General features: G+C 40.8%; 1 protein-coding gene across 1 annotated transcript in view; it reads right to left on the reverse strand.

The window, feature by feature from the left end:
- COL4A1 (collagen type IV alpha 1 chain) overlaps positions 1–25,501 on the reverse strand; it is a 156,618-nt gene that overhangs the window by 57,384 nt on the left and 73,733 nt on the right. The window contains exons 3-11 of the mRNA XM_019644753.1: positions 7,220–7,309; positions 7,076–7,120; positions 5,858–5,902; positions 5,686–5,748; positions 5,127–5,180; positions 4,945–4,971; positions 2,382–2,465; positions 2,233–2,295; positions 424–459 (exon numbers count right to left, since the gene is read on the reverse strand). Coding sequence (XP_019500298.1) covers positions 424–459; positions 2,233–2,295; positions 2,382–2,465; positions 4,945–4,971; positions 5,127–5,180; positions 5,686–5,748; positions 5,858–5,902; positions 7,076–7,120; positions 7,220–7,309 — 507 coding nt within the window. The remainder of the gene's footprint in view (positions 1–423; positions 460–2,232; positions 2,296–2,381; positions 2,466–4,944; positions 4,972–5,126; positions 5,181–5,685; positions 5,749–5,857; positions 5,903–7,075; positions 7,121–7,219; positions 7,310–25,501) is intronic.

Below are 25,501 nucleotides of genomic sequence, written 5' to 3' on the forward strand. Positions count from 1 at the left end.
CTAACAAATATCACATAAAATGCAAATAAGATGGTAGATTTAAGGCAATAGCTGCATCCCACAACGACCATAAAACTTTCAAGGAAGTTGTTTTTTAAAGTATTATGAAAAAGAAGTCTTTTTTTTATTTAAGGTTTTTAAACTCTGGTTTTAAAAAACCAAGGGAAAGATCAGTGATTGCAAAATAATGACTGTCAGGTAGGTAGATGGAAGAAAAGATTAATGAATTGATAGATCAGTCGATTGATTAATAGGTTAGATAGGTGGATGGATAAACGGATAGGTGGATAGACAGAGGTTAAATATACAGATAAAGAAATTATAATTTTCCAAAACTTAATAGAGGCTTAAAGAATTAGTTATAGCAATTTCATGATAGTCTTATAGTAATGTCAAAGAAAGAAAAATGACAAAAATCTTTACCTTTTCACCAGGAAGGCCAGGAGGGCCTGGGGGACCCTGTAAAAGAGAACATTTTAATTAAATAGAATTCACAGTCCTGGTAAGCTTTAAATGCTTCTTCGTAAGGAAGCTATCTTAAGATCCATGTTTAACATGATAATTTATTTGTTAATTTTTTTTTCCCGTGCTCTAGAACTGTACAACTTTGAAAGTAGCCAGAAATTAGCCCTGGGTGATTATTAACAGGAATGTAAATACCTCAAAATCTTTGGCATTGCCCTGTGGAATCCATTGATCAAAGAACATGCCAGGCTAAAGACAATGCATGAAAACACCAGCCAAACTCTCTAGGAGCCTAGTTTGGAAATGATGCTTGTCTACTTTGGATATAATTGTTTATCTTAAAAAATTGAATGATTTCCTCGAGTAGACTGTAGTAAAGTCAAAAACACTTCTTGTATTTGCAAAAAAATTTCAGAATGCTTTTTACAATAATTTTTTAAAAATTCATCATTCTTTATATATCTATGCATATGAATACACATTTACATATATATATAGCAAAGTGATTCCTACAAAAAGTCTAGTAACCATCTGTTACTAGACTTTACTCATAAAAATGAGTCCATTAATTTACAAGAATATGAAGGAGATTACCTTTGTAGGCATGGATAAAAGAAAAATTGCTGAATTTTACCCAGCCCCAAAAACAGTAAATTTAAAGGATAAGCCTGGGGCCGGCCGAGTGGCACGGTGGTTAAGAGCTGGCTTGGGATGCCAGAGGGCCCTGGTTCGGATCCCACATATGAGGGCCAGTGACACTGCCCTCTACACCTAAGATGCTGAACAACAGCTCAACCTGGAGCTGGGCTGCCGTGAGTCGCCAGCGACGGCGTAGGCTGCAGCCCCTGTGGCAGTGGGTTGCCATGAGCTACCGTGTGTAGCCAGCAGCCAGCGTGAGCGGCCAGCAGCCGCCGTGAGCGGCCGTCCAGAAGCCGGCGACTGATCTGCCTCGCCCGGGAAGAGCACAATGATGGTGCCAACTTGGGCCAGTGAAGCAACGTCCTCCACAACTATACTGAAAAACAAAACAACAGCAACTTGTCTGTTCCCCTTCCCCCAATTCCCCAATAAAAATCTTTAAAAAATTAAAAAAAAAAAGATAAGCCTGAAAATCTCTCAGGCAGGCTAGTGTGAGGATAACCAAGTCAGGTGCATTATTCATTCCTAATAAATATGTCATTCCACAATTAAGTCTTGTTAATATTAACTCTCTTGTGATCCCAAAAATGTGTGTGTGAGGAGATGACATCTTCCTTCTACTGAGAATTATCAGTTGTGAAGGAGGCCAACGATAGCGCAGAGCCCCCTGGGATGTTATCTGTTTGAAAAGTCTGAACAACAAATACAGGGCAGCTTCTATGCTGACGCCTGGTCTGTGTCTACAACCTCCAAGAGAGTGGACCCTTTGGTATGACTATATTTCTACAAGCCCATCTTCAGGGCAGAGCCTGCCTTGTCCATCTTGAACTCGACCTCTTCAGGCCATGGGATCACTGGTATCTACTCAGCCCCTCAAGTAATGAAGGTGTCTGTTTGGTGATGTCTTGGCATGAAGTACTATTATGATCCTATACCCACAGCTCTGGGAATATATGGACCATAAGTGCCAACCAAGTATTTTTATAAGAAAGAAATTCATTCTTCCAATCCAAATTGAGAAAGATCACCACCGTGTAAAGTTTTCATTAAATTTTATTTCACACCTCGACACAGTTGTTCTTTGAATTGACTGCCTCAGAGAGATATCCCTCAACCCCCCAAACTTACTGGTGGTCCGGTATATCCTGGAGGGCCAACGGGACCTGGTAGACCTGGCAATCCTGGTAAACCCTATAATGTATTCAGAAAGGAAAGAATTAAAATGCAAACAAGGAGGAGGCTCTGCGTGTGGTTATAGTTGCTTAGCAAATGCTTACTGGTGTTCCAGGGGATCCAGGAAATCCTCTTTCACCTTTCAACAGGGTCCCAGGAACATGGCCCAGTATTTCACCAGGGTCTCCCTATGGGATAAAAAATACGAGAAAGTTGCAAATACTGATACTTATATAAAGAAACTTAAAACCTATCAAATAGTATGCAGTACTGGTGTGGAACTAGCCCACATCTTGGGTTTAGATGCTCTCTATGCTTGAAATAAATAGACTGGCCATCTCCCCCATTCACTGCTACTAACTTAACAGTCAACTCAGCTACAACCAGAACTGAACATATGGACGGCGATGTGCAAGGATCTATGACACGTCCATGTGACCATCCCACATGAAGAGATATTCCAGACCAGGGCCAGCCTCTGGTTGAAAGACTGTGTGACCACAGGCTGTTCTCATAAAATACAGGCTATCTTTTAAGAAAAGACCCAATATGAGCATTTTTATAAAAGCAGGGTGTGATGGTAAATTTCATGTGTCAACGTGGCCAGGCTGCAGTATCCAGAAACTTGCTTAAACACCAATCTGCATGTCACTGGGAAGATATTTCTAAAATGAGATTAACATTTACTTCAGAAGACTGTGAGTAAAGCAGATTAGCCTCCATAATGGGGGTAGGCCTCATCCTATCAGCTGAAGGCCTTAGGAGGAAAAAAGACTGACTCCCACGAAGAAGAGAGAATTCCGCCTACAACGGCCTTCAAACTGGAACTACAACATCAGCTGTTCCCTAGGCCTGTGGCCTGCCATCCTGCCTGTCTCATACATACACACACACACACACACATACACACACACACACACACACACACACACGCGCGCGCGCACGCGCACGCATCCCATTGATTCTGTTTCTCTGCAGAACCCTGACTAACATATGGGGCTCTCAGGAGGAGTTCTCACTTCTTAGGTGTTCTTAAACACAGGGACACAGGAACACTCAACTTCATTCAAGTATGAGACTGTCTCTAGCAAAGCTCTTCAGGAACCGGAAGCATGCCTTTCACAGGACTGTTCAGAATGCCAGACGCCCCTGTCCCTGATCTGTTCTGCAGCATAGAGAATGCACACTTTGAGATCAAGCCGACAAGAGCCACCAAGCTCTGCAGGAGCACTGCCCGGCCTGGGAAAGACTCTAAAAGGTTAATTGTTATAAAAATTTAAGAGGTTCCCCAGGAGCTGAGTTCTCCTCTCTCTGCTCCCCAATTCACAGTGAAGAATGCTGGAGTGGCTGGCACGAAGCTGAGTGCATGGATGGGTTCATGGCAGCATTTACTCACTGAGCAAACACGGATGGAGGATCTGCCAGCCACTGTGCTAGGTGGCAGGGCAGGGGGCGAGGATGGGACACATGTGAGAAAAAAATCTGGATGTGAAAATGACAGGACTTTATGATTAAGAGAGACAGAGAGAGATGGGGGGAGAGAGAGAGAGAAGCAAGGGGAAAAGGGGGAAAAGGAAGAAAAGGAGAGAGGGAGGGAGGGAGAGAGAGAGGTAGGGAGGAAGGAAGGAAGGGAATTAATCACATGCAAATTTCCCACAGTAAAAACAAACCAATAAAAATGAATGCCTCCTGGGCTCCTGGCTGGATGCTTAGGTGGTATCCTTGCCCTAATTAGCTAAGTGCACAGAGGAGCAGTTTAGGAGCGAAGTAGTGGCAGGTTCGGTTCTGGAAGTGGTGGCCAGTGGTGCCTGTGGGACACCAGGCTGGGGGTTGGTGAGCAGGAGTGAATGGGCCAAGAAAGGAAGAGAGAACCGAGGCCATACGCCTGGGAGCAGGGCCCACAGAGGACACCTTGCCGCATGGACAAGAGGGAAAATGACCAGTGATCAACATGGCTGTACCCACCAAGTTTTTCTCTAGGTACTCTGTAAGGGTGGATGAAGAAAGTCCCCTTCACTGATAGCAGGGACAGAATTAGGTGCCACAGCAGGGAGGGACTCAAAGCTTCTTTCCTCACTATGCATACAGGAACCTGCCCTCCTCCCCGCCTTGATATAAAGGAAAAATCAAGCTCAGAAAGGCCAGGATTGGCTCTGAATGAAGGGGCCACGACACCAAGGATCTAACCTAAGGCAATTGAGGAGTTCCCTGTAGTAATTAGAGATTTAATAATAGAGTGACTCCAGATTACAGACAACATGAAAAAATGGCAGTATTTAAGTAAGACCATGTAGATTAAATATGATACCAATTTGAGCCCTTTTGGGTAGGACTGTGCTTCTGTCCTGTAGCTCTGGAAAAGGAGCATTATCATTGAGCTACCTACGCAATAATCTGAACTGGACTTGCATCTGTTACTATTTACCATCACACCATGCTTCCTATTACTATTTATTTTCTATTATGAAATTGTACCTAGTGTCTAAATGTTAGATTTGAAAATGTAAGTTTGTGTATAAGACTTATATACCCTTTTAATGTAGCAGAGTTTAGACAAATATATTAATAGGCAATTGACCCACCAAAGTGATTTAAAGTAATTATGTTTTTATGGCATCTATTTTAAACAGACTCCTGTAACAAATTCAATAAAATAAAACAATGTACCTTCATTCCTGGTAACCCTGGTGGTCCCTAAAAAAGAAAAGATTGGTATTAGTTTTGTTTTTTTCAAAACATCATTAGCATTAAGATATAAGTGTAAAACAAGGAAAGAAAAGGAAATGGAATGAGAAGAGAGAAATGATAACTAAAGAAATGATAACTGAGTTAAATAACCCCATACTCACAGGATTTCCAGAGAATCCAGGCAAACCTGGGGGCCCCAGAGGCCCTCGTTCACCCTGAGAGGAAAGCAGACATCATTTATGAGTACAGTGTAAGGCAAACAGGACCTCATCCCAGAAGCTCTCATCAGCTACTCTGTCTTACCCTTCAGGGATACCTCACTTGTTGGTCAAAATTATTTCCTAAAAAGTGTTACAAGCTATATGGCTGAGTGATACTTCACGATAGAAGAAACATATTTGAGAATATAATTAGTAGGGACAATGATTAATAATAGCATTGTTTAATTTAATTTAGTAATAGATTATAGGTAAGAAACATAGGGTTTAAAAAAATTTTAGGGTAAAATTATACAAAAAAAGAAAGGCACGATTATGTCATTCTTGAACGTTAAATATGGGAAAGTTGTATTTGCTAATCAAATAAAGAAAGCTTTAAGACAAGTCACTTCCAATTGTGGCAAGTAAAACGACATTCACAGAACAACTCTGCCCAACTCCTCAATATGCAAAGTTAGATAAACAAGCTCAAAGAGGGACAGGGTCTTCGTTCTAAATTTACCTTTGTCCCGTTGCATCCTGGAATACCTGGAGGACCTGGTGGACCGTCTTGGCCAGGAATACCCTGCAATTAACAAAGCAAAAAAAGTAGCCAAAACAGAAAAATCACCTGACGGGGCCATCAGTCACGTCAAATGTCTCATAAAGGAAGCAGGTGCATTATATATACATACAGGAAGTCCTGGGTTTCCAGGGTAACCCGATGCTCCAGGAGGTCCCTGTGAGGATGAAAATGAAAGAGTTTCCAGTGAGCACTGGGGAACCTCATGTTGTCCCACTGCATACCCTAAGATCCACACTAAGAAGACAGGGCATTCTTCCAGGGAGGCAGCTCAGGGCCCAGCGCCGAGACGCAGATCACCTAGGCTTTCAATAGCAATTCTACAGCAAAAGCTGTTAATAATTACTTTTACTACTATTAATTACTTCTAAAAATCAAGGCTGCGCATGTACAAAATAACTGTCCTCATTTCATCCTTTGTAATTTCTAGGTCAAAGTATATATATATAGGTCAAAGTATATATATATATATATATATATATATATATATATATATATATATATATATATATATATATACATATACATATATTTCACTTTAAAATCTGAAACAGTCGGGAAGAAGAATGTATGGGATAGATAGTTCATTGGGGGAGAAAATCCAAAGTTATTTCTAGTTAAAATCCATATCTTTTCCATCCAGATGGTTACAATGCTATTTCCTGTCTTCTGCTCCAAGGACTTATAATGAGTGCCAACAAATGGACACGCAGGTCAATGTCGTGCTTCCCTTTCAAGTTAAGTTAAAATAACAGAATGAAACCTTTACAGTTTACAGTGTCTTTCTATTTTTCTACCTTCAAGAGTTGTTTTAAAAGGTCTTCATTTTTGCATTTCCCAGGAATGGGAGTAGCCGAGAAAGTAAACAGTGAGAAGAAGAGCAAATTTAGCTCTAAAAATATCATCACTTTTCACATTACGAAGACATCTTTCTTCAGTGACTTGCAGACATATCACACACGCCGCCCCCCAAAATTAAAATATGTCTACAAGAATCCCTGAGGAAGGACAAATGGGAGAAAACGAGCGTAAAAAGAATAAAAAGTAAGTAGCTCCACTTATGCCCAGCACCAGTCTCAGGGACTGGAGGTCAAGGACGACAAGCCAGATGGCTCATTGTAACTCCTTACACTCACCACTCACACTGTCTGAGCTCTGAAGAGGAGAGGCAGAGGGAAGGGGTCAAAGAGGATGCAGAGCAAGGGAAGGAAGCCCCCTCAGGATTGTCTGGAAGCAGGAGAGGTGGGATGCACAGCGCCCTCACTCAAGAAGCATTGCTACATCAGATCCCACCCACAGTCATTACCATTTAAGTGACAACTGTACTCACTCTTGTGCCTTTTGTTCCTGGCAATCCTGGTTCTCCAGTATCACCCTGGAACAAAACAGAGCAGCCATTATGACCCCTCGTTATAACAAGAATATAGATCGTCTAAAGTCCACACATGCATGCCCCTTACACAGCCAGGCTTACCTTTTGTCCTGGTGGTCCATGTGGCCCCTCAGGTCCTTGCATTCCCGGAAACCCAATGACACCTTGTAACCCTGGGAGGCCTCTTTCGCCCTGCGGAGGAGGAAGAAGCAAGTCAGACAAAAGTCAGGTTGAAAGAAATCGAGGAAACAAATCAGTCGTCAGCCTCTCTAAGCATCATCCAATATTGCACAAGTCTATAGTGAGCGTATGAAATGAATTCCCGTGTCAGGCAGCTTTTCTCTTACTATTTTTAAAAGCTCGTTGAGGGCAGGAATGTGACAACTGCCACAATGCTTTCTATATACTACATTGCAAATGCTAAATGATTTGTTGGGTAAATAAAATAATGGATAGTTGGGGATTTTTTTTTAACTGAATTGACTATAATCTCATTCAATTAGTGGAATCTTCTTGTTATCAGTAGACCTAGCACTGAGATTTTGTGAGCAGACCATCAGTTGAGTTTTCCCTTTAGATACATTTAGCAGCTGTGCAGGTGGAGCTCACAGTGTGAGTTTCAGCACGATGCTGAGACTTCTCTGTGCCACCAACAGTCTGATGATGGATTTTCTTTGGTAAGTGTCTTTAAAAAGTGCTGGGGGTTTCTTTTTTTTTCAAAGATTGGATCAAAGTTTAATTATAGTCTCTGCCCTCATGGAGCAAAATGAAATAAGAAACATTATTTTAAAAATAATAAATATTATTCAGGGTACACACATGGCTATAATACACTCCAAAAGGGGAAAAAAAAAAAGGTCAGAAAGGCTTTGTGGGATTCTGAGCCTTAAGCTGGCCCTTAAAGGATGAATGTAAAATAAATATGTAAAGAGAAGACAGAAGGAAACTGAGGCTGGAAGACAGCAGACGGTGATGAGGATGGACATGTAGGCCAAGTGAGCACAAGAAACTAACAAGAGAAATACAACTGGACAGGAACATGGAGGAATGTGGCCTTAATGTTTGGTCCTAGAAATATGATTTCTTCTATAGGCATCAGCAAGCCAGTGAATTGATTGAGTGCTGTTTGAGGAAGACCACCGTATCTAGATTGCCGATATAAAATCACCCATAGGGCTGGCCAAGTGGCTCAGTTGGTTAAGAGTGTGAGCTCTGAGCAACAGGGTTGCCGGTTCAATTCCCAAATGAGCCAGTGAGCTGCGCCCGAGCTGACCTGCTGCTGAGCTGCCAACAGGTGGCAGGATGGCTCAGCTGGTGAGAGCATGTGCTCCTAACAACAAGGTTGCTGGTTTGACTCCCGCATGGGATGATGGGCTACTCCCAACCGCAACTAAGATTGAACATGGCATCTTGAGATGAGCTGCCGCAAGTTGCCGACGGGCAGCCGGATGGCGACTGGACTTGGAGCTGAGTTAGCTGCACCCTCCACAACTAAGACTGAAGGACAACAACGTGGCTGTTCCCCTTCCCCAATTCCCCAACACTGTTCCCCTTCCACAATTCCCCAATAAAATCTTTTAAAAATAAATAAATAAATAAATAAATAAAAATTTTAAAAATCACCCATAATCAATGGTAAGAAATCAAGAAAACCTATTTTCTTCACAGTATGTGGACTTAAATGTAATCTTACAACACAAACTGGGCAGATTAAGTAATCATCGTTAGCTGATTTCAAAAAGCAGATGGGACTTTAGAGATCACAGGTAGAATTTTTTAGTGCCCAGTACTTTTCTCACAGTTGTATTAGTTCAAAGTAAAAATAAACTGTCAAGCTATACATTACATAACATAAACATTTATCCACCCACCCCCTCACCCCCGAATAGCACATTACCAGGAATTACTTTAAAATGTTTCGTGGTTGCAAAAATGAAAGGAGACAGAACAAGAACTTTCCAAGTTGTCCTTCTTTCCAAACCCCTCAGCCAGTCCTGATACTTGCTGGTGACAAAAATGACTGTTGGATTTTAAGGAAAGAGGAAATGTGGTTCTGGACTTGGGACTCCAACCACTGGGCTTCCAAGTGTGGTAGGTTTAATGGGAAGTGTCAATCAGGAGTCCAGAAACAGCGTGTGAATAAATGTGGAAGAGACTATTTCAAGCTCTAGAGGACGTGATACAATAGTAAATGGATTAAAGAAAAGTAAGCCCTACAGTTTGGCACAGCCCTTTGGACCAGCAGCATCCAGAGAATGTACGAGAAGAAAACAGATGCTGATATTGGCAGAGCCCTCAACATAGGATTTGACACAGAATGCTGGCTCCTTCATCCTGAGGCCTGCGGCAGCTGAGGAAAAAAAACATTCTCAGACCAAAGCTTGATCAAATGTAAAGCTGCTTCAATATAGTCATTCATTCACACAACTGCAGAAAATAACTGATGACAGCGATCTATTGCACCTCTTATCATATCAACCGCTTCCCTTTCATTCACATGGGAAAACTCTGCCCAAAATAGAATATAACTGAACTTCAAACAGCTGGCTAAAAAAAAAAATTAATGAACATTGAGTTGCATACCCCTCATATAACCTAACACGAGCGAGGAAGGAAATGTGAACAGCACGTCAACATACAAGCTTTCTAATGCATTTGGTGGAGTATTTTTAGAACTTAAATATTGGCAGTATCATGATGAGACCCAGGATAGATAAGATTTTACAATTCTCATTTTATTCGTGGAATGCATGGAGGCCAAGAGCCAGATTAGCAGATTTCTACAAGTTTCTCACTGAGTCAGCTCTAACTCCAAATATAGAAATGAGGTCAGCCTACACCACAGCCCCAGCTTTTTTCTAGGTCACTAGAGCAAGCTGGTTCCCAGCAAAATATTAAGCAATTTACCAACATTAAGTTAGCCCCTTTTATGTCCATTTCACAGATAGGGAAATTAGGATTCCGATGCTTAACTGACTTGCCACATGTCACTGGGTGACCCCTGCATGCTCCTGGGAACAGAATACAAAAATCTAAATTCCCAGTCCTTGCTTTCACCTCAAGAATACATTCTTTCCCATACGTCACTGGAATACTTCAGCAATCCACATATCTCAAGGGCTTTGAAATTAAGTAGCTAAAAGGAAGTGAACACTTCGTCAACATCATTCTTGCCATCTCCCATATTTCTTTTTTTTAACTTTCCTAGTCTTTTGTTCAGACCTAAGTGCAGCACATGAATAATCTAATGTCCCGTGCCCTGTCAAGGTTACTGTGGACACCAGAGCAGAGCAAACAGACAAGACAAGCACTCAAACAGCTATACAATTAGCTGGCAAACGTCACACACTGCCTGAGGGCCAAATTATTACTCTTAGTTTTTAACAAATCTCCACCAGGGCTACGGGAAGAGCGAACAGCAGGGTAAATGTGCAAAGGTTTTTGGTGCCAGTAGTGTCTAAGCCAGATGTTGCGGCAGCAACAAGTGATGCTACAATTGTGACCAGAGGCAGTTCAAGGAAGGATGTGAACAGTGAAAATACCTGAGAAATAGGACTCCCTAGTCATCTATTTCCCATGACATACTAAAGGCGAGATCCAGTGGACACGATGGCCACGTGATGCCAGACAGAAATAAAGCCCACAACCACTGCTGTCACAGCAATGAAAATTTTTAAGGGGGGAAAGAAAAGAGAAGCTTGTAAAATATTACACAAACTGCTTTGATGTAATTGCATTTCATAGTTTTATTTTTGAACATCAGTGCAATGTATTACACTCATCGAAAAAAAGTAATTTTATATACCAGCAACAGAAGTGATTACAGCTGTATCTTCAGATAGTGAAATTCAGAATTTGAGGAGGAAGAACAAAATGCCATCATCTATGACAATGAAAGAATACAGCCACGGAGAACAATCTTGGCATCAAAATTAGCCTTTCTAAATTAGGCATGAAATAGAGTTTCATGCATGGAGCAACTTAAAAATGTCTAATATATTATTTAAAGGAAGGGCACACTTTTTAAAAATCCATAAACCATGGGGGAAACAGGCTCTGTTATAATACCCAATTATTTCCCTTCCTCTTAAAGTGCTTATGGAAGCAACTTTCTGATGGAAATCAAATGGTCGACTATAACCCCCTTCCTATCTAAGTCAGAAATCCAAATCCAAATAAGCCTCCAGGATGGATGGAGTTGAAATATTGTGAAGCTTCTAACTTTTGAAAGGAATATAAATACCAACAATAAAAACTGAAGTTACCACAAAATATATTTAGAATAAGCAGTCATCAAAAATCTTACTATCGGAGGCCACATTATGCCTGTTTCAGTGGTCAGCATGAAAGAAAGCACAATCTTTTGGTCAAATTAAAATTTTTTCACATGTAAAATAATACGACCATGGATCTTTACAATGGACAAGCAAAAACGTTGCCAGAGCCCTGGGCTTCCTCTCACAGGACTGACTGAATGAGCGGAGTCATCTCCAGGTGCTGGGGTTCACCCGTTAGAAGGCAGACAAACCTAACAACGTAATTGGACAGATTTTGCCATTGAGTTTCCACCTTTTAGAAGTGAGTACTTTATAGGCAAGGATATTGTTTTATTCATTCACAGCATTTGGCACAAACTTTAGATTCAATAAAAGTTGATGAATGGAAGATGAACCAACCAAAAGCCTAACATGACACTTAGCATGAAGTAGGATTCTACTTCCTAAACATTTAGTGAACTATAGTAAAATACCTAGTAAAACCATAGTAAAACACAGTTACTGAGCAGGATGGGATCACAGATCTCCCTTCCCCAGGCTAAAGCCCTGTGGGCACCATTCAAGACTGGCTAACATTTGCGCAGGCCAAAGAAGCAACAGGGAGAGAAAGTCGTGGTCAGGATGTGCCTTTCGATCAGCTGTTTCTTTCTGTCATCTGGTGCCTTGAGATTTCAATTTCCAAACAAGGCTACAAATAATTGAGGGAATGAAAGCATTTACATTTTTAGCCAGAGTGCACCAAGCATTCAGCAATGAGGAAACAATTTTAAATAACGGGTTCACAGTCAATGGGTGACTGCGGAAATCAGCCAAAAATTCCACAAGTCCAATTCTTGGAGTCCAAGAACAATCAGACATCTGCACAACCATTTCCTGAATACCAATACTGCTGGGAAAGTGGTGGGAAGGCTACAATCAGTGTCACGGGGTCATGGAAAAACTCTGTGACGAGGCCCCACTGGGAGCTCCATCCACGCCACAAAGCTTGACACTATGGAAGAAATATTTCCATTGATGCGGAGGAGAGGAGGGCAGAGGAAATGCACAACTGCAACCCGAAAGGTCCAGTTTTCCTCAGGGGAACACAAAAATACTGATTCTCCTTTACACGACGAGACATAGAACTAGATTCTTAAAAGAATGTATGTATGTTAACTTAAAGTGCATTCCATTACTTTAAAGAATTAAACACTGAAGACTGTTTCATGTAACCACTCTATAATTATTATTGTTTCTTGCACGTAACGTTTTCATATTAAAGCAGGAAAGAGTAAGATAATCATGCACAAAAAGCATGGCTACAAATCTCCATCTTCTTCCCAAAATGTTCACTTTCTCTCTCAAGCCTTGGTGATGTTTAGCTTAATATAGTCAACTTAGGAATCTTTACAGAGTGGCTCTCCATCAAATATGTGGGTCTATGTTAAGAGTCTTAGCAGTTATATATGGAGTGGGGAGAAAAGATGAGCATTTAAGAGACTGTTCCTAGAAATGAGGACATTCGCATCTGTACCAATTCAAAGGATGAAAAGAAGCAGAAAGTTATTAAAAACGGGGGGGGGGGGCAAGCTCCTAATCTTTGTGTACTATAAGATCTCTCCTCTTTCTAAGAGCCTTCGGGACCCATCCTGCCTCTTCTAAACTGTGGGTATTGGTTTGGGCACGCAGACCACGCCCAGCTTCTCATCACATGCACCTCAGTACTCCGCCCTGTGACCGTCATCAGGCTGTTGTGACTTGCTCCTGAGACTTCTGAAGCTGCAGATGACCAGGTTTGTATGAAAATGGAACAGACATAAGTGCTGAGGTTTGGGGATGGGAGGTAGGCTGGAGGTATAGGAAGTAAATTGAAAAGGCCTTTCTCTCTCTGCCCAAGCCAGGTCTGCAGCTTTTACACCGCCTTCTGCCCAGAAGGCTTCAGTGGAAAATCCCAAGCCCTGTGGATCAGAGTCAACTCATAGATGAGTCCACCTATGCCCAGTTGGTGATTCATCAGCTGAAGACTGCCCACGGATACAGCACAGTTCTGTGTCTGGAGATACAGAACTTTCTCCAAAGGTCCAAGTTCAAGGACAGGTTTCTGTTGGATAAATCCTAATATCGAAAACATGATCTGAGCCCATGATGAATTCCGGCCCAATTCTAGGAATTTCAACATTGCTGTGAAGTTGGTTGATAAAGCTAAAGGCTCAAATCATATATAATAGAAGTGGTTACTAGCAGAGGAGTGGTTACAGAGGAAATGCACAACAAATATTCTTTGATTAATCAACATTTGCAAAGAAATAAAATTGTAAATGCTTTCTGATCTACGAAAATCCAGTTTGCACATCAGCTTGTGAGAAAAAAGTGAATTATAAAGAGCTCTTCACAAAATATTTTCTAAAGAACTATCACTCAATACAAGAATAACTCGAAAGAGCTCTAAGTGTCCTCTTAATATAAACAATTTAAAACTCTTCCCCTAAAGTCATCTAAAAGCAAACAAACTGTCCGACTTCACTTATCCAGTAAAAAACTTTCTAAAATGATAAGCAAACAAATACTGATGAATTGGCAGTAACAAAATTTAAAAATTTCCAAAACTCTTTAGGACTTATAAAAATTCCAGACATTTCTCCTTAATCAGAGCCAAGTATCACTGATGGATACACTTTAAAGCTATAAGACAAACCAAGGCTCTTCAGTAACAAATGTTTTCCTCAATAATTTATCTCTTACGCTCTGAAAAAAAAAAAAAAACAGCCCTAAATGCTTTAGTTAATTCTTACTCCAAAGCAGTAATCTGTTGAAAATATTTCTAAGTATAAATATTTTACATCACTCCCTTGAAGTAGTCAGCTTCCCAAATTAGCAAGAAGAAAATTATTATGATAATGTTTTTCCAAAGTCTTGTGGGTGTATTCAATCAAATTCTGTGTGTACATTTCCTGATACAGTTAATCTTTAATCAATAGCTTATTTCCATTTTCTCAACAAACCCCTCAACCAAATGTAATGTGTTCTCTGGGAAACATTTATATTCTTTGGCCTCGCACTCTATTAACCCATTCAAATTTCAGTGCGAAGTTTCAAACTTTTTGATGGGTTTTCCTGTAGACCCCTCGCCCTGTAGCCCTCCATCCACATCCATTTTCTTCTCTGCTTCAGCCTAAGTGTTGGCTTTCAACAACCGCCCGGGCCCAGAAAGTGTCTCCAGTCTCTGGACATCATGCGGCCCATTTAGAGATGGTTGCTTCCACCTGAAATATTGGTATCCACGGTATTCACACCCTACCTCTACCATCCCCCAGCATAGTGGGCACATCCATGGAATCTCTCAGCTAAACATGCCTTCCTTGGGGAAGAATTCCTAGACACAAAATGATTTGAAGAAAACAATTACATCTAATTGATCCTATTAAATTAAAAGACAATAAAGGTTGAATGAGCTTTTGGAATGGCTTGTGGAAGGAAAACCCCCACGGGGATCTGGCTTCCTGCCACCAGAGGGCGCTATGGGACTATGCTTTTTTCCCAAAAAATTAGAATTCCCCCAATGGAAATGAAGCATTTATATTTTTCTTAAATATTCATTATATTAACATGCTAATATTAAATATTCAATACCATTAAAGATATGAGTGTGGGCATAGTTGAGAGAAATCACTTTGACAAGGCTTAAAATATAGAACTTTAAGGGAAAAGAAGAATTTTAATTAGAATTTAACATGTTATTAAAATTGAATTTAAATATAAAACTAGTAACCAGAATGTTGAGGCCATTAAGTGACAGATAAATTCTGTGACCCTAGAAATAATCTGAATTATGGATATTTTCCAGATTGCTTTCCCATCCATTTTATAAACTGAGAATATTTGAATAATACAGGAAAAAAGTAAATTTAGTTTTCTAAATGACTGCATGAAAATGGTACATACTGAAAAATTAAATCCTACAAAACAAACATAAAAAAGGTACAAATATGGTAGCAGGGAAGTCTCTAAGAAACTATTACTAAACATCCAACTGACAGTAAAATTTATTTAAAATTTCTTTGGTCTCTTCTACTACAAATATATAGAAAACATATACTTAAGGTAATTTAATCAATTATCCTGATTTTTCCATTTATGAAGGAAAAAAATCCATTCAATTTTTAATGGCTTCAAAAAAAGCTAATAACATAATTTCTCTTGCTAAAAACTTATCAACATAAAAAACCTTGATTTATCTGCAAATCAAAATCATAAATGCTTCTCCCTAAATCTATTCTTCTCATATATAGACTTAAAATTTGTCTTTTAAAGCAGAAAAACCATATAGACATACAAGGTTTGACAATTAAGTTCGTTAACTTGTTGCAACGATGTTGCTAAACTTTTTTGATATCAGAGGGATTATTCATTATGAATGTGTACCAACTGGACAAACAGTTAACCAAGTTTACTATTTGGAAGTGCTGAATAGGCTGTGTGAAAAAGTCAGACCACCTGAACTTTTTGCCAACAATTCATGGCTCTTGCATCACGACAATGCACCAGCTCACACGGCACTGTCTGAGAGGGAGTTTTTAGCCAGTAAACAAATAACTGTATTGGAACACCCTCCCTACTCACTTGACCTGGCCCCCAATGACTTCTCTCTTTACCCAAAGATAAAGGAAATATTGAAAGGATGACATTTTGATGACATTCAGGACATTAAGGGTAATATGACAACAGCTCTGATGGCCATTCCATAGAAAGAGTTCCAAAATTGGTATGAAGGGTGGGCTAGGCGCTGGTGTCGGTGCATAACTTCCCAAGGGGAGTACTTCAAAGGTGACTGTAGTGATATTCAGCAGTGAGGTGTGTAGCACTTTTTCTAGGATGAGTTCACGAACTTAATTGTCAGTCTTTGTAAAATGTACTCCACTGCAGTTAGAACCTTATTCTCCGTGGCTCTACAGCGGTTCTCAACCTTCCTAATGCCTCGACCCCTTAATACAGTTCCTCATGTTGTGGTGACTCCCAACCATAAAATTATTTTCATTGCTATTCTATAATTTTGCTACTGTTATGAATCGTAATGTAAATATCTTTTTGTTTTCCGATGGTCTTAGGCGACCCCTGTGAAAGGGTCATTCGACCCCCAAAGGGGTCGCGACCCACAGGTTGAGAGCCTCTGAGAAGGTTGTGCATGTTGTGCACTGCAGTGAGTAGGGGGCGAAATCCAGCTGTAATTTGATGTTGTCCCAGCAGGGGGCGCCTTGTCTAATAGGCACAGAGGTGAACAAAACCGCTCAGCTAGAAATAGACCCTTCATGAATGAATGCTTACAAACTTGAACTCAGACACCAAAAAGGAATCCTAATGCCTAAAAGTTGCTGAGAAACTGCATGTCAATTTACACCTTTACTCATCAGTACAAGCGCCTTCTCTTTTTAAAAAAAAATTCCATGAGATTTATCAAAATTCCATGTTATGACAACACTTTGGGGAAAATAAATAATTGACAACAAAATAAAAAGATGTTACCTACTTTCTGAGTTTGAACAAGAACAATACATCTTTTCCTCACAAACACCCTTTGCTTTACTTTCACTATCTCCACACCAACAGCCCTGAGATTTAAAGAGATGTATTCTACATTATCAGCAATTTTGAGTAATTCCGATTAGTGCACAATACCTAAGTAGCCCTTGGAGGGTTTTCCTGTTATCTTTGTTGAGGATGTTATTAACATGAACTTGAAAATGTATGTGGGTGTGTGACAGGGTTCTGGAAGTGCGTGCATCCTGAGCAAAATTAGGACACACAAAAGTCAGGAAGTGTCACAATCTAGGTCATGGATTTTTTTTTTTTGGGTCTGTGCTATTATAATAGTAAATGCAGAAAAATGCAGGAAAAAAGTCCTGTTAATAATAATTATAATTAACAGTACAAACAGCATACAAGATATTTTTCAGGTTTAACTTTGAGAGAAATTGCCAATTAAGAAAAAAAATTTTTTTCTTAAAAAAATATATGTTCAATGCAATTATCTACCAAAATTGGGTTTTATGGGTGCCCTGCCAGGGGGCATTCCCTGGTCGCCAGCCTTTAGCACAAATGGCACATCGTAGGTGTTCACTAAATATTTTCATGAGTGAATCAGAAAACACAAAATGTTAAAGATTCCAAGGAAATAATATAAATCTACCAAGAGGGTGCAGGTTTAGGAATACTACTTTCAAACTTAACTGCAAAAACAGGCATCTCTGCTCTGGGTTAGCGAACAGAGCTTTTGGGCATCTTACTTCCTACGTTCTCATTTTATTGACTGTATTGATAATGCTGCATGTTGGGGAAAGAACCTTGACCTAGAAACCAAAAGATTTTGGTTGCGGCTCCAGCACCAATCCCTTAGGCTCTGAAAATCAGGTTTGCATTCTGTAAGATGGGAGGACTCTACCTATCCCACTTCCCTGACAGGATTCTTTGAAAGGTCAAACTTGATCCAGTACTCAGTTCCTTTGCATAGCATGAAACACTAAACAAATACTATGAGCTAAATTGTTCTGACTCTAGTTTATTTAAACACAAGTATTTTCCATTTATTATCAAGCTTTCTATGTCCATCGAGTCAACTGCATTTCCTATAAAGCCACAGAGTATTTGAAAAGAGAATGAAAATGCAGTGTTGTCTTTTTCCCTTCCCACTGGTCATGACCCATGAATTATCTCATTCTTGTTTGTGTGGCTAAACTTGACATATGAAAATAAGAATTTCTTGGGTGTTTAAAAAATCCAACAGTTTTAAGAAATTCCTCCTCTATCTTATGCACAGGATTTTTTGGGTGTTTTTTTTTTTTTCCTTAATGAGTACTCTGACATTAATGTCTTTCAAGCACAGAGCATTCTATTTATTCTCCCGTGTCGGCCTGAGTTTTTGGAAGTCCACCACAACACCAACTCGTGTACCTGCGCGAGACTCCAGGATCCTTCTCTTCTTTTCAGCCCACAAGTATCTCATACTACACACATGTTCTGATATCCCCAAATTACTTCCTTTCCCTCCAACCAACTTACTTGGCTATCTGGAATAGCTAACAACATTTCCCCCCAGCATGAATAATTTCAAGGCTTCATTAATCATGTTCAGAATCTAAAAGATAAGAAAAGCTCCAAAGAAGTGAAAACATGGCAAATCAATTTTGCTCACAGAATACAATACAGTACCAATAGAGCTGGAGGTTTCACAAAACCCACTATTAGCTTAACCTCATTAATTTCAAAAGGCCGTGGTCAGGTCGATCTGAATTAATAACTGAATTTTAACCTATTTTCAGGAAACCCCATTAATTATTTTAAAACATATACAGACACTCAAGGAAAGAAATTAAGCAAGATATTGAAGGAGTGTTTTTAGTCAAGATTTTGATTTTAAAACTGAATAAATAAGAAAAGCACATAATTCCACAAGCAATACAAAATAATAGTACATAATTAACACAATAAATAGACACTTAAATACTTAAAAGTAGCCTCCTTTTAGCAGGTATATTCCCTTCACCTCAATGTTATGAACAAAACTGGCAAGCCTGTTTTCAAAAGATTATGTGGAAATATAGATTTTATATCTCCTGGACATGGCCAAGTTATTAAAAAAATTAAATCAATGAGATCTTACTTAATGCAAGTTTTACTATATCTATTTTATAGAGATTTTAAAGGCTCAATTTACAAGGTAGTTTCTTGCTTTTTTATTCTTAATTACTTAATGCCAACAGACTAATATATAGTAAAACCTTGGATTGCAAGTAACGTGGCTTGCGACTATTACGCAAGACAAGCAATCATTTCTAATACATTTTAAAATGTGGTAAACGAGCGATATCTTGCAACACAAGTAGTTTGTTTCCAGAAAGAATTATGCTCGCAAACCAAGGTATTACTGTATTATGTTCTTTGGCTAGGCGCTAACATGAAAAAACTGTCAAATTGCATTACAGTTTGAAAATCAGGAGATAAGAGTCTCATAAAAAATAGGTTACAGTGTAGTTTAAAAATGTGTGACATTTTCCCATTTTATTGTATATTTAAACCATTTTTAAATCAATTACAGGAGAGATGGTCTCATGCGTAAGTGTGTGAGGGAGAGACAGAGTGAGTGAGGATGCGTTAAAAGAAAGGTCAGGCCACACCTGCTGCCAATGTGCCCCTGCCCCTCCCCACTCTGGGGTCTGTGACATCAGACACGGTGACCACAATGACCTAGGCAATTTCTCTGTGTCATGGAGAAGCTGATCGGTCAAGTACCCTGAAGTGGCCTTCCCTTTTTTCCTACCCCATATATAAAATTGCTCATTTTGTAAAATTCCTGAGCTCCCACAGGAATTCCAAGCCAATGGGAACCCACCAGGCATCCTTGAAAGAATAAATAGGTTTCCAAACTCGGTGCTTCTCCAGAGGCAGAACAAGCACCTTCCGTGAAGAAATAGTTCAAAAGGAATCATCTAACAGCTCCCTGATATTTCATGTAAAAATTACTGGACTTGATGATTTACATCCAGAAGTTGGGCATAACGAATACAGTAATGACAGAGCCAGCCCTATATCAGGGCTTATGAGGAGCCACAGGGTCCTACTCTGTGGAAGATTAAAGGCCGAGCTCACCCTGCCCTTCCCAGTTCCCTAAATATACTCCAAGCCCAGAGCCACACCGAGCCACCTTCCTCTTCTGGGGCACAACCATCTAAAGTCACCTGTGTAAAGGGCATAGGATGCCAGGAAAACATGACATGGCATAAATAAGGAAACAGACACTGCTCCTTATACATCTAAACAATCATAGCCAAATGTAATCATTGATGAATAAATGACCAATGATTTGCTTCTGAAATAAGATTACCTATACTCTTCTAGAACTTATACTTAATTATGTGCTTGACCACAGGAAACGCGTCAGGAGAGAGGTGCCTGTGTCAGGAACAAAATAGATGACAGGATAGAAAATGACATGTGTATGTTCTTATCTGCCACTGGGTAAAGCAAATTATTTTTTTTTAATTTGAATTTTAAGCTATACTCATTGAGTAGATTACTGTGAAGCATCACTTGATATGGAGGCTACATTTTTCAATTCATACCATGTAAACACCTATTTTACTACTTGTTACTTCACGTCTCTCCACAAAGCTGAGAGTCTTAAAGGGAATGTGTCCCCAGAGTATGAACACCCCTCAAGTTGGGGGACTTGATTTTTAAATATTTGAAAGGTAGACACTTTGGGTTAAGAATGTAACTTATATAACTTCATAGAGGCAAGTAGGTGAGATATGAAAGTGAAATGAATGATTATCTCCATAAATATTCTCATAATTACAATCTATTGCTCCCTCCCATTCAGTTCTGGGTACGTACTAAAACCAAAGAAATGACACTGGACCAATGGCCACTAGGCTAGCAGCAACCATCAGAGCCACTGTTTTAGAAAGCCCGACACAATTTAAGCAGTTATTTAATATTAGTGCTGACCTTCCATCCCCAAGGAAAGTTTCAGAACTATGAAGAACTGAAGAGATTATCAATTGGAAAAATCAATGACAGGGAGGCAAGAATAACAAAAGTTCTCAGCCATGATGGCTTCAACTCAGGTATCACGTGACTTTTCAAAACAGAAAAAGGAGAGAGCGGCCAGATGGCAAGTGGGACTCAGAAAACTTTAGCTGCCACATCAATAGGCTTGAAAAACTAGTGAAGAAGCCACATTGGGTAAACACTGCTGAATCACTGTTCCTCTTTTTCTCGGCATACATCACTGAAAAAGTATTCAACACTGAGGAAATGTCTACTTGTAAAGTAATAACCCATTATGGGCCTGACCTTCTTTCGCTGCAGATTAATGGAGCATTCTGACATTTATTGCATACCAAAGTTCCTTTTCGGTCATACAATATTTTACTCTAGAAAGGTCAGGAATGGCACAGCACTAAAGTACCTTCTGGCATTTACAGGAAGACCTGAATCAGAGGATAGGGAGCACTTAGATTTGGAAGGGTTTTTAGAGCTTGGAGTCCAAGTCTTTCCTCATGGTGATTTTCAACTTTAAATCAGAAAGTCTGGACTTTTTTCAGATGGAGACGTGCACATCCAATCACAAGGACACGAATAAACACAGCTGCCATACTTCTTCATCCTTACAGGACAAGTCTGGGGGGGGGGGCGTGTCCTACACCCCAAGAAGCAGTACCAGGTAAATTGCTTCTTAATGTAAACTCCTGGGGTCCCTGGGCCCCCCTCTGATGTCCACACTGCCCTGCATGTCCCCCCAGCAGCAGCTGCTGCTTCCATAAAAAACCACGACTGCCTCTCACCTTCAAGTGGCTGCTGGCCCTCACCCTGCTGGCTTTCACCCTCCCTTCTTGGTCTCCCCATTCTCCTGGCCTGCATCCCACAGCACCACATCCATAGCAGCTACCTCCAAAACTGCTGATCCAGAAAAAAAGGGGAAAAAATCCCACCATGGAAGACAGCGAGCAGGGAGTGCTCCTATCAGACAGCAGGGTGTGGGGGCATCTAGGAGAAAAGTGTGTGTGTGCACATGTGTGGGTGTGCACATGAGACACAGAGAATGTGTGTCACAACAGGTGTGCCGTGGGGCATTGGAAAGTAACATACGTGTACCTGTGCACATGAGCAAAGAGAAATGAAAACCGAGTAACTAATGGGAAAGGATTAGGGAGTTGTGGCGGGAGGATAAAGAGCTGAAGTTTTAAAAAGCAAAGACAGAGGAAAGGGGTGGAGTGTGGCCCATGCAGTGAAGTGTGTGAAATGCCCCCCACCCCAGGTGAACCCCCTACGAAAGCCAGACCCCCCTTTGAGGCAGTGGTAGCATTCTTCTCGGAGATCTGGGTGTCAGCTCCTATCCCCACAGCCCTGGACCCACGGGGGCCGGAAGGACCGAATTCCTCAGTAGAGACCAGCAAATCTAATGTCCATCAAAAAGAAAACACTGCTCTACTTCACAGCTCCCAATCATACTTCAGAATGTCGTTATTAGCTTTTGCGAAGTTTTTCCCAGCCATAGACTGCCTCTCCCCTGGCAGACATGGCATTCAATCGGCTGTCAGGTCACCGTCTCTTACAAAGACCTGTGTGTCCCACATGCAGAGGAGATGCAGCGCCCAGGAAGCCAGGATGCCCCCGGCCCCCCTCCCCCCCCAGCCGGGTGCTCCCGGGTACAGCCTGGGGGGTCTGGAGTCCAATGAGGCGGCAGGGCTCTTTACCAAGTGCCTGTGTTTCGGTTGAGACACAAAAGCTCTGGTGCCCCAGCTCCTCACCTGGGAGAGGCAGAACCAATAACTCGCCACCCACATCAGTCACTGTGGGAGGGTTCTGACGCAGTGTTTACGAAATGCCATGAACCAGGAAAAAAGGTGCTATGTACCGATGTAAAAGAAAATATAGCATTCCCCGGCCTCCAGGATTAGGAGACAGACAGTCTGGGAAAAAGAGTCATCTACGTACCTCCCACCTCGCCTATGAAATGCTGACCAGATCAGAGAGAAGGGGCCTAACTTAAGAAAGCAGTAACTCCTGGGGGCTTAGAGAAAGACACACATTCTTTTGCCAAACACTTTCATGAAAGCATGCCCTTGAATGATTTGGGTTCTCTCTTATGTGGAAGTGAGAAGATCAGTGTGGGGTGACGGGACACAGTTGCCCATGGCAATTTCCCTAAGTGTCCAATCTTCCACCCCAAATCAGGGCAAACACGATGAAAATCAGTGAAACAAAACTGGGGGACCTAACTTGTGTGCCCTGAGCACGCTGCCTGGTTGTAGGTGCCTGCTGGTGAAAAGTTCAACTTGCCTTTCCCCGACTCGAGACTCCAGCCCTACTCTGGTTCCCACAGCGGCTCACTCTCAGGGCACTGCCTTCTCTTTCTCCCTCATAGCTCATCATGGCAGAGTGTTCAACGTGGGGGATTACTGGTGCTGTTCCTCTTGTTTAATGTCTTCCTCTGTCAGGGGACTGTAAGATCCCCGCGGACAGGTGTCACACCTGTCTTGCTAACCACTGCCTAAATCCATGGGCACACTGTCACCACAGAGCAGAGCCCAATAAGACCCACAAAGTGAAGGTGGGTGGTAGACATAAGTAGTTCAGAGGTTCTAGAATAGATAGAACAGATAGATTTAATTCCTTTACCAAGCTTCTAGGGAAAACCATTTCAAAATCAAGCATTTAGCCAGATACTGGAGATCTCTGAATTCACATCAACGTAAAGCCTTGTTCTAACCTAAAATCAGTGAACTAACACGTGGCCCTCATGTGGTCCAATGGGACATCCACCAAAAAATGGTTGGGACAAGTCCCCAGGGTCTAACAAGGCATGTGTAAGGGACTCACCTCTGTCATTCATTACCAAAAGCCTCTTTCATCTCTTTGCAGGTTGGTCTGTAAGCATACGGATGGACACAACCTCATCCTCATAAAGGAGTACCCTTATTGAAGGACTTTACACCGGGCATGAGTTCCTGACGGCATTTTAGAGATTGGCCTGGAATCATTATGAGCTCCTCATGTTGGATTCTCATGTGAAGAAACCCATAGTCAATTGAATTTGGGGCCAGATGAGCATTATGCTTTTATACAACTATGTGGTTAACCAAAAGAGGCAGGCTAAGCCACGTGGATATGGTGTCTGGGTACACCTTTAACATTTCTGATGGAATGTTAAAGGGAAAAGCAGTCAAAGGAGCCCACTTTCCCACAGTCATCTGGTTTGCTTCTTACCTCTGACTAAGTCTTCCTTTGTTTAATCACACACTGTGCTGAACCACTTCACAAGCACGAGGGTTCTGTTCATACCATTTTTGTGGGTGCAGTTCTCCACGCCCACACTACATAATTGTCATGCATCATTATGTGCTGTCTGGAAACATATTTTGGATGCTCGTGATATTCTACCAACAAACAGGAAGACAATCCAGCTGCCCAGTTTTCATTTATCAGGGTTTGTTTTCTGTCACGTCTTCGATCTTGTATTAAAACATACAGTCTCATTTTGCTCCTTCCAAAACAAAGCTATATGCCTGCCAGCCAATGTTTTGTCGGGATCATTTTTAGAAAAAGTCATATTTTCCATTAATAGTCAAGACAAGGACAGTCAGGGCCCGGCGTCACTGATGACAGCGTGCACTCACAGGAGGTGTTCTGGGCTTGAAAAGTCACAGGACACAATATTCCACTCAAGGCATTTCATTTTCTACCCCTCCTAAACATGGAAACAAAATCAACTTGCTATTTTTAAAGCTGCTCCTGAGGAGGTGTGTTCCAAATACAGTTACAAATCCAAAAAAAAAAAAAAATGTAGATTTTTAAATTATAATCTATCATAGGTTTAATAGGTCTCAGAAGTATCTGGCAAAGGGGTAGATTGTATGCCCAAAAAAAAAAAAAAAAGTAGATGTTTAAATTATAATCTATCATAGGTTTAATAGGTCTCAGAAGTATCTGGCAAAGGGGCAGATTGTATGCAATGGAAAGAAATAAGAAGAGGAAGTGGAAACTGGGGGGACATATANTCCAAGCAAGACTGGTGAATTAGTGAACACAAAATTCGCCTGGATCCTACTCATCTAGGAAGCTGGCCTGTTATTTACGGTTCTAGGTCACAGGGCTCTCTTAGGTTTAATAGGTCTCAGAAGTATCTGGCAAAGGGGCAGATTGTATGCAATGGAAAGAAATAAGAAGAGGAAGTGGAAACTGGGGGGACATATAGCTCACTGTCCCTCCTGAGACAGTGAAAATGTGTATTTCAGTGACATCCAGTGGTAGGCCTTGTGTACACAATAAGATAAACTCACTTAGCATAAATCTGTTTTTAGTGGCTTCCTGATGATATGCTGTTGATATTTTACCCTTGGATTCAAGCATGTTTTTTTGATTTTTTTTTTCAAAGAAGTATCAAAAACACAAAAGTAGGTGAATGTGGGAACCCATATTGATTCTCACGATGACTCTGCCAGATGGTGATTCATGTGCAATATGTGGAAATAGGAAAGAGGAGACATCTGGAAAAAATCTTGGCATTACAAGACACCAGAAAAAACATGGAAAAGGAAAAGAGTGTGTATGCACCCAAATAACCAGCTAA

This window comes from Hipposideros armiger, unplaced genomic scaffold (genome assembly GCF_001890085.2).
Source record: "Hipposideros armiger isolate ML-2016 unplaced genomic scaffold, ASM189008v1 scaffold_91, whole genome shotgun sequence".
In the NCBI taxonomy this organism is placed as follows: domain Eukaryota; kingdom Metazoa; phylum Chordata; class Mammalia; order Chiroptera; family Hipposideridae; genus Hipposideros; species Hipposideros armiger.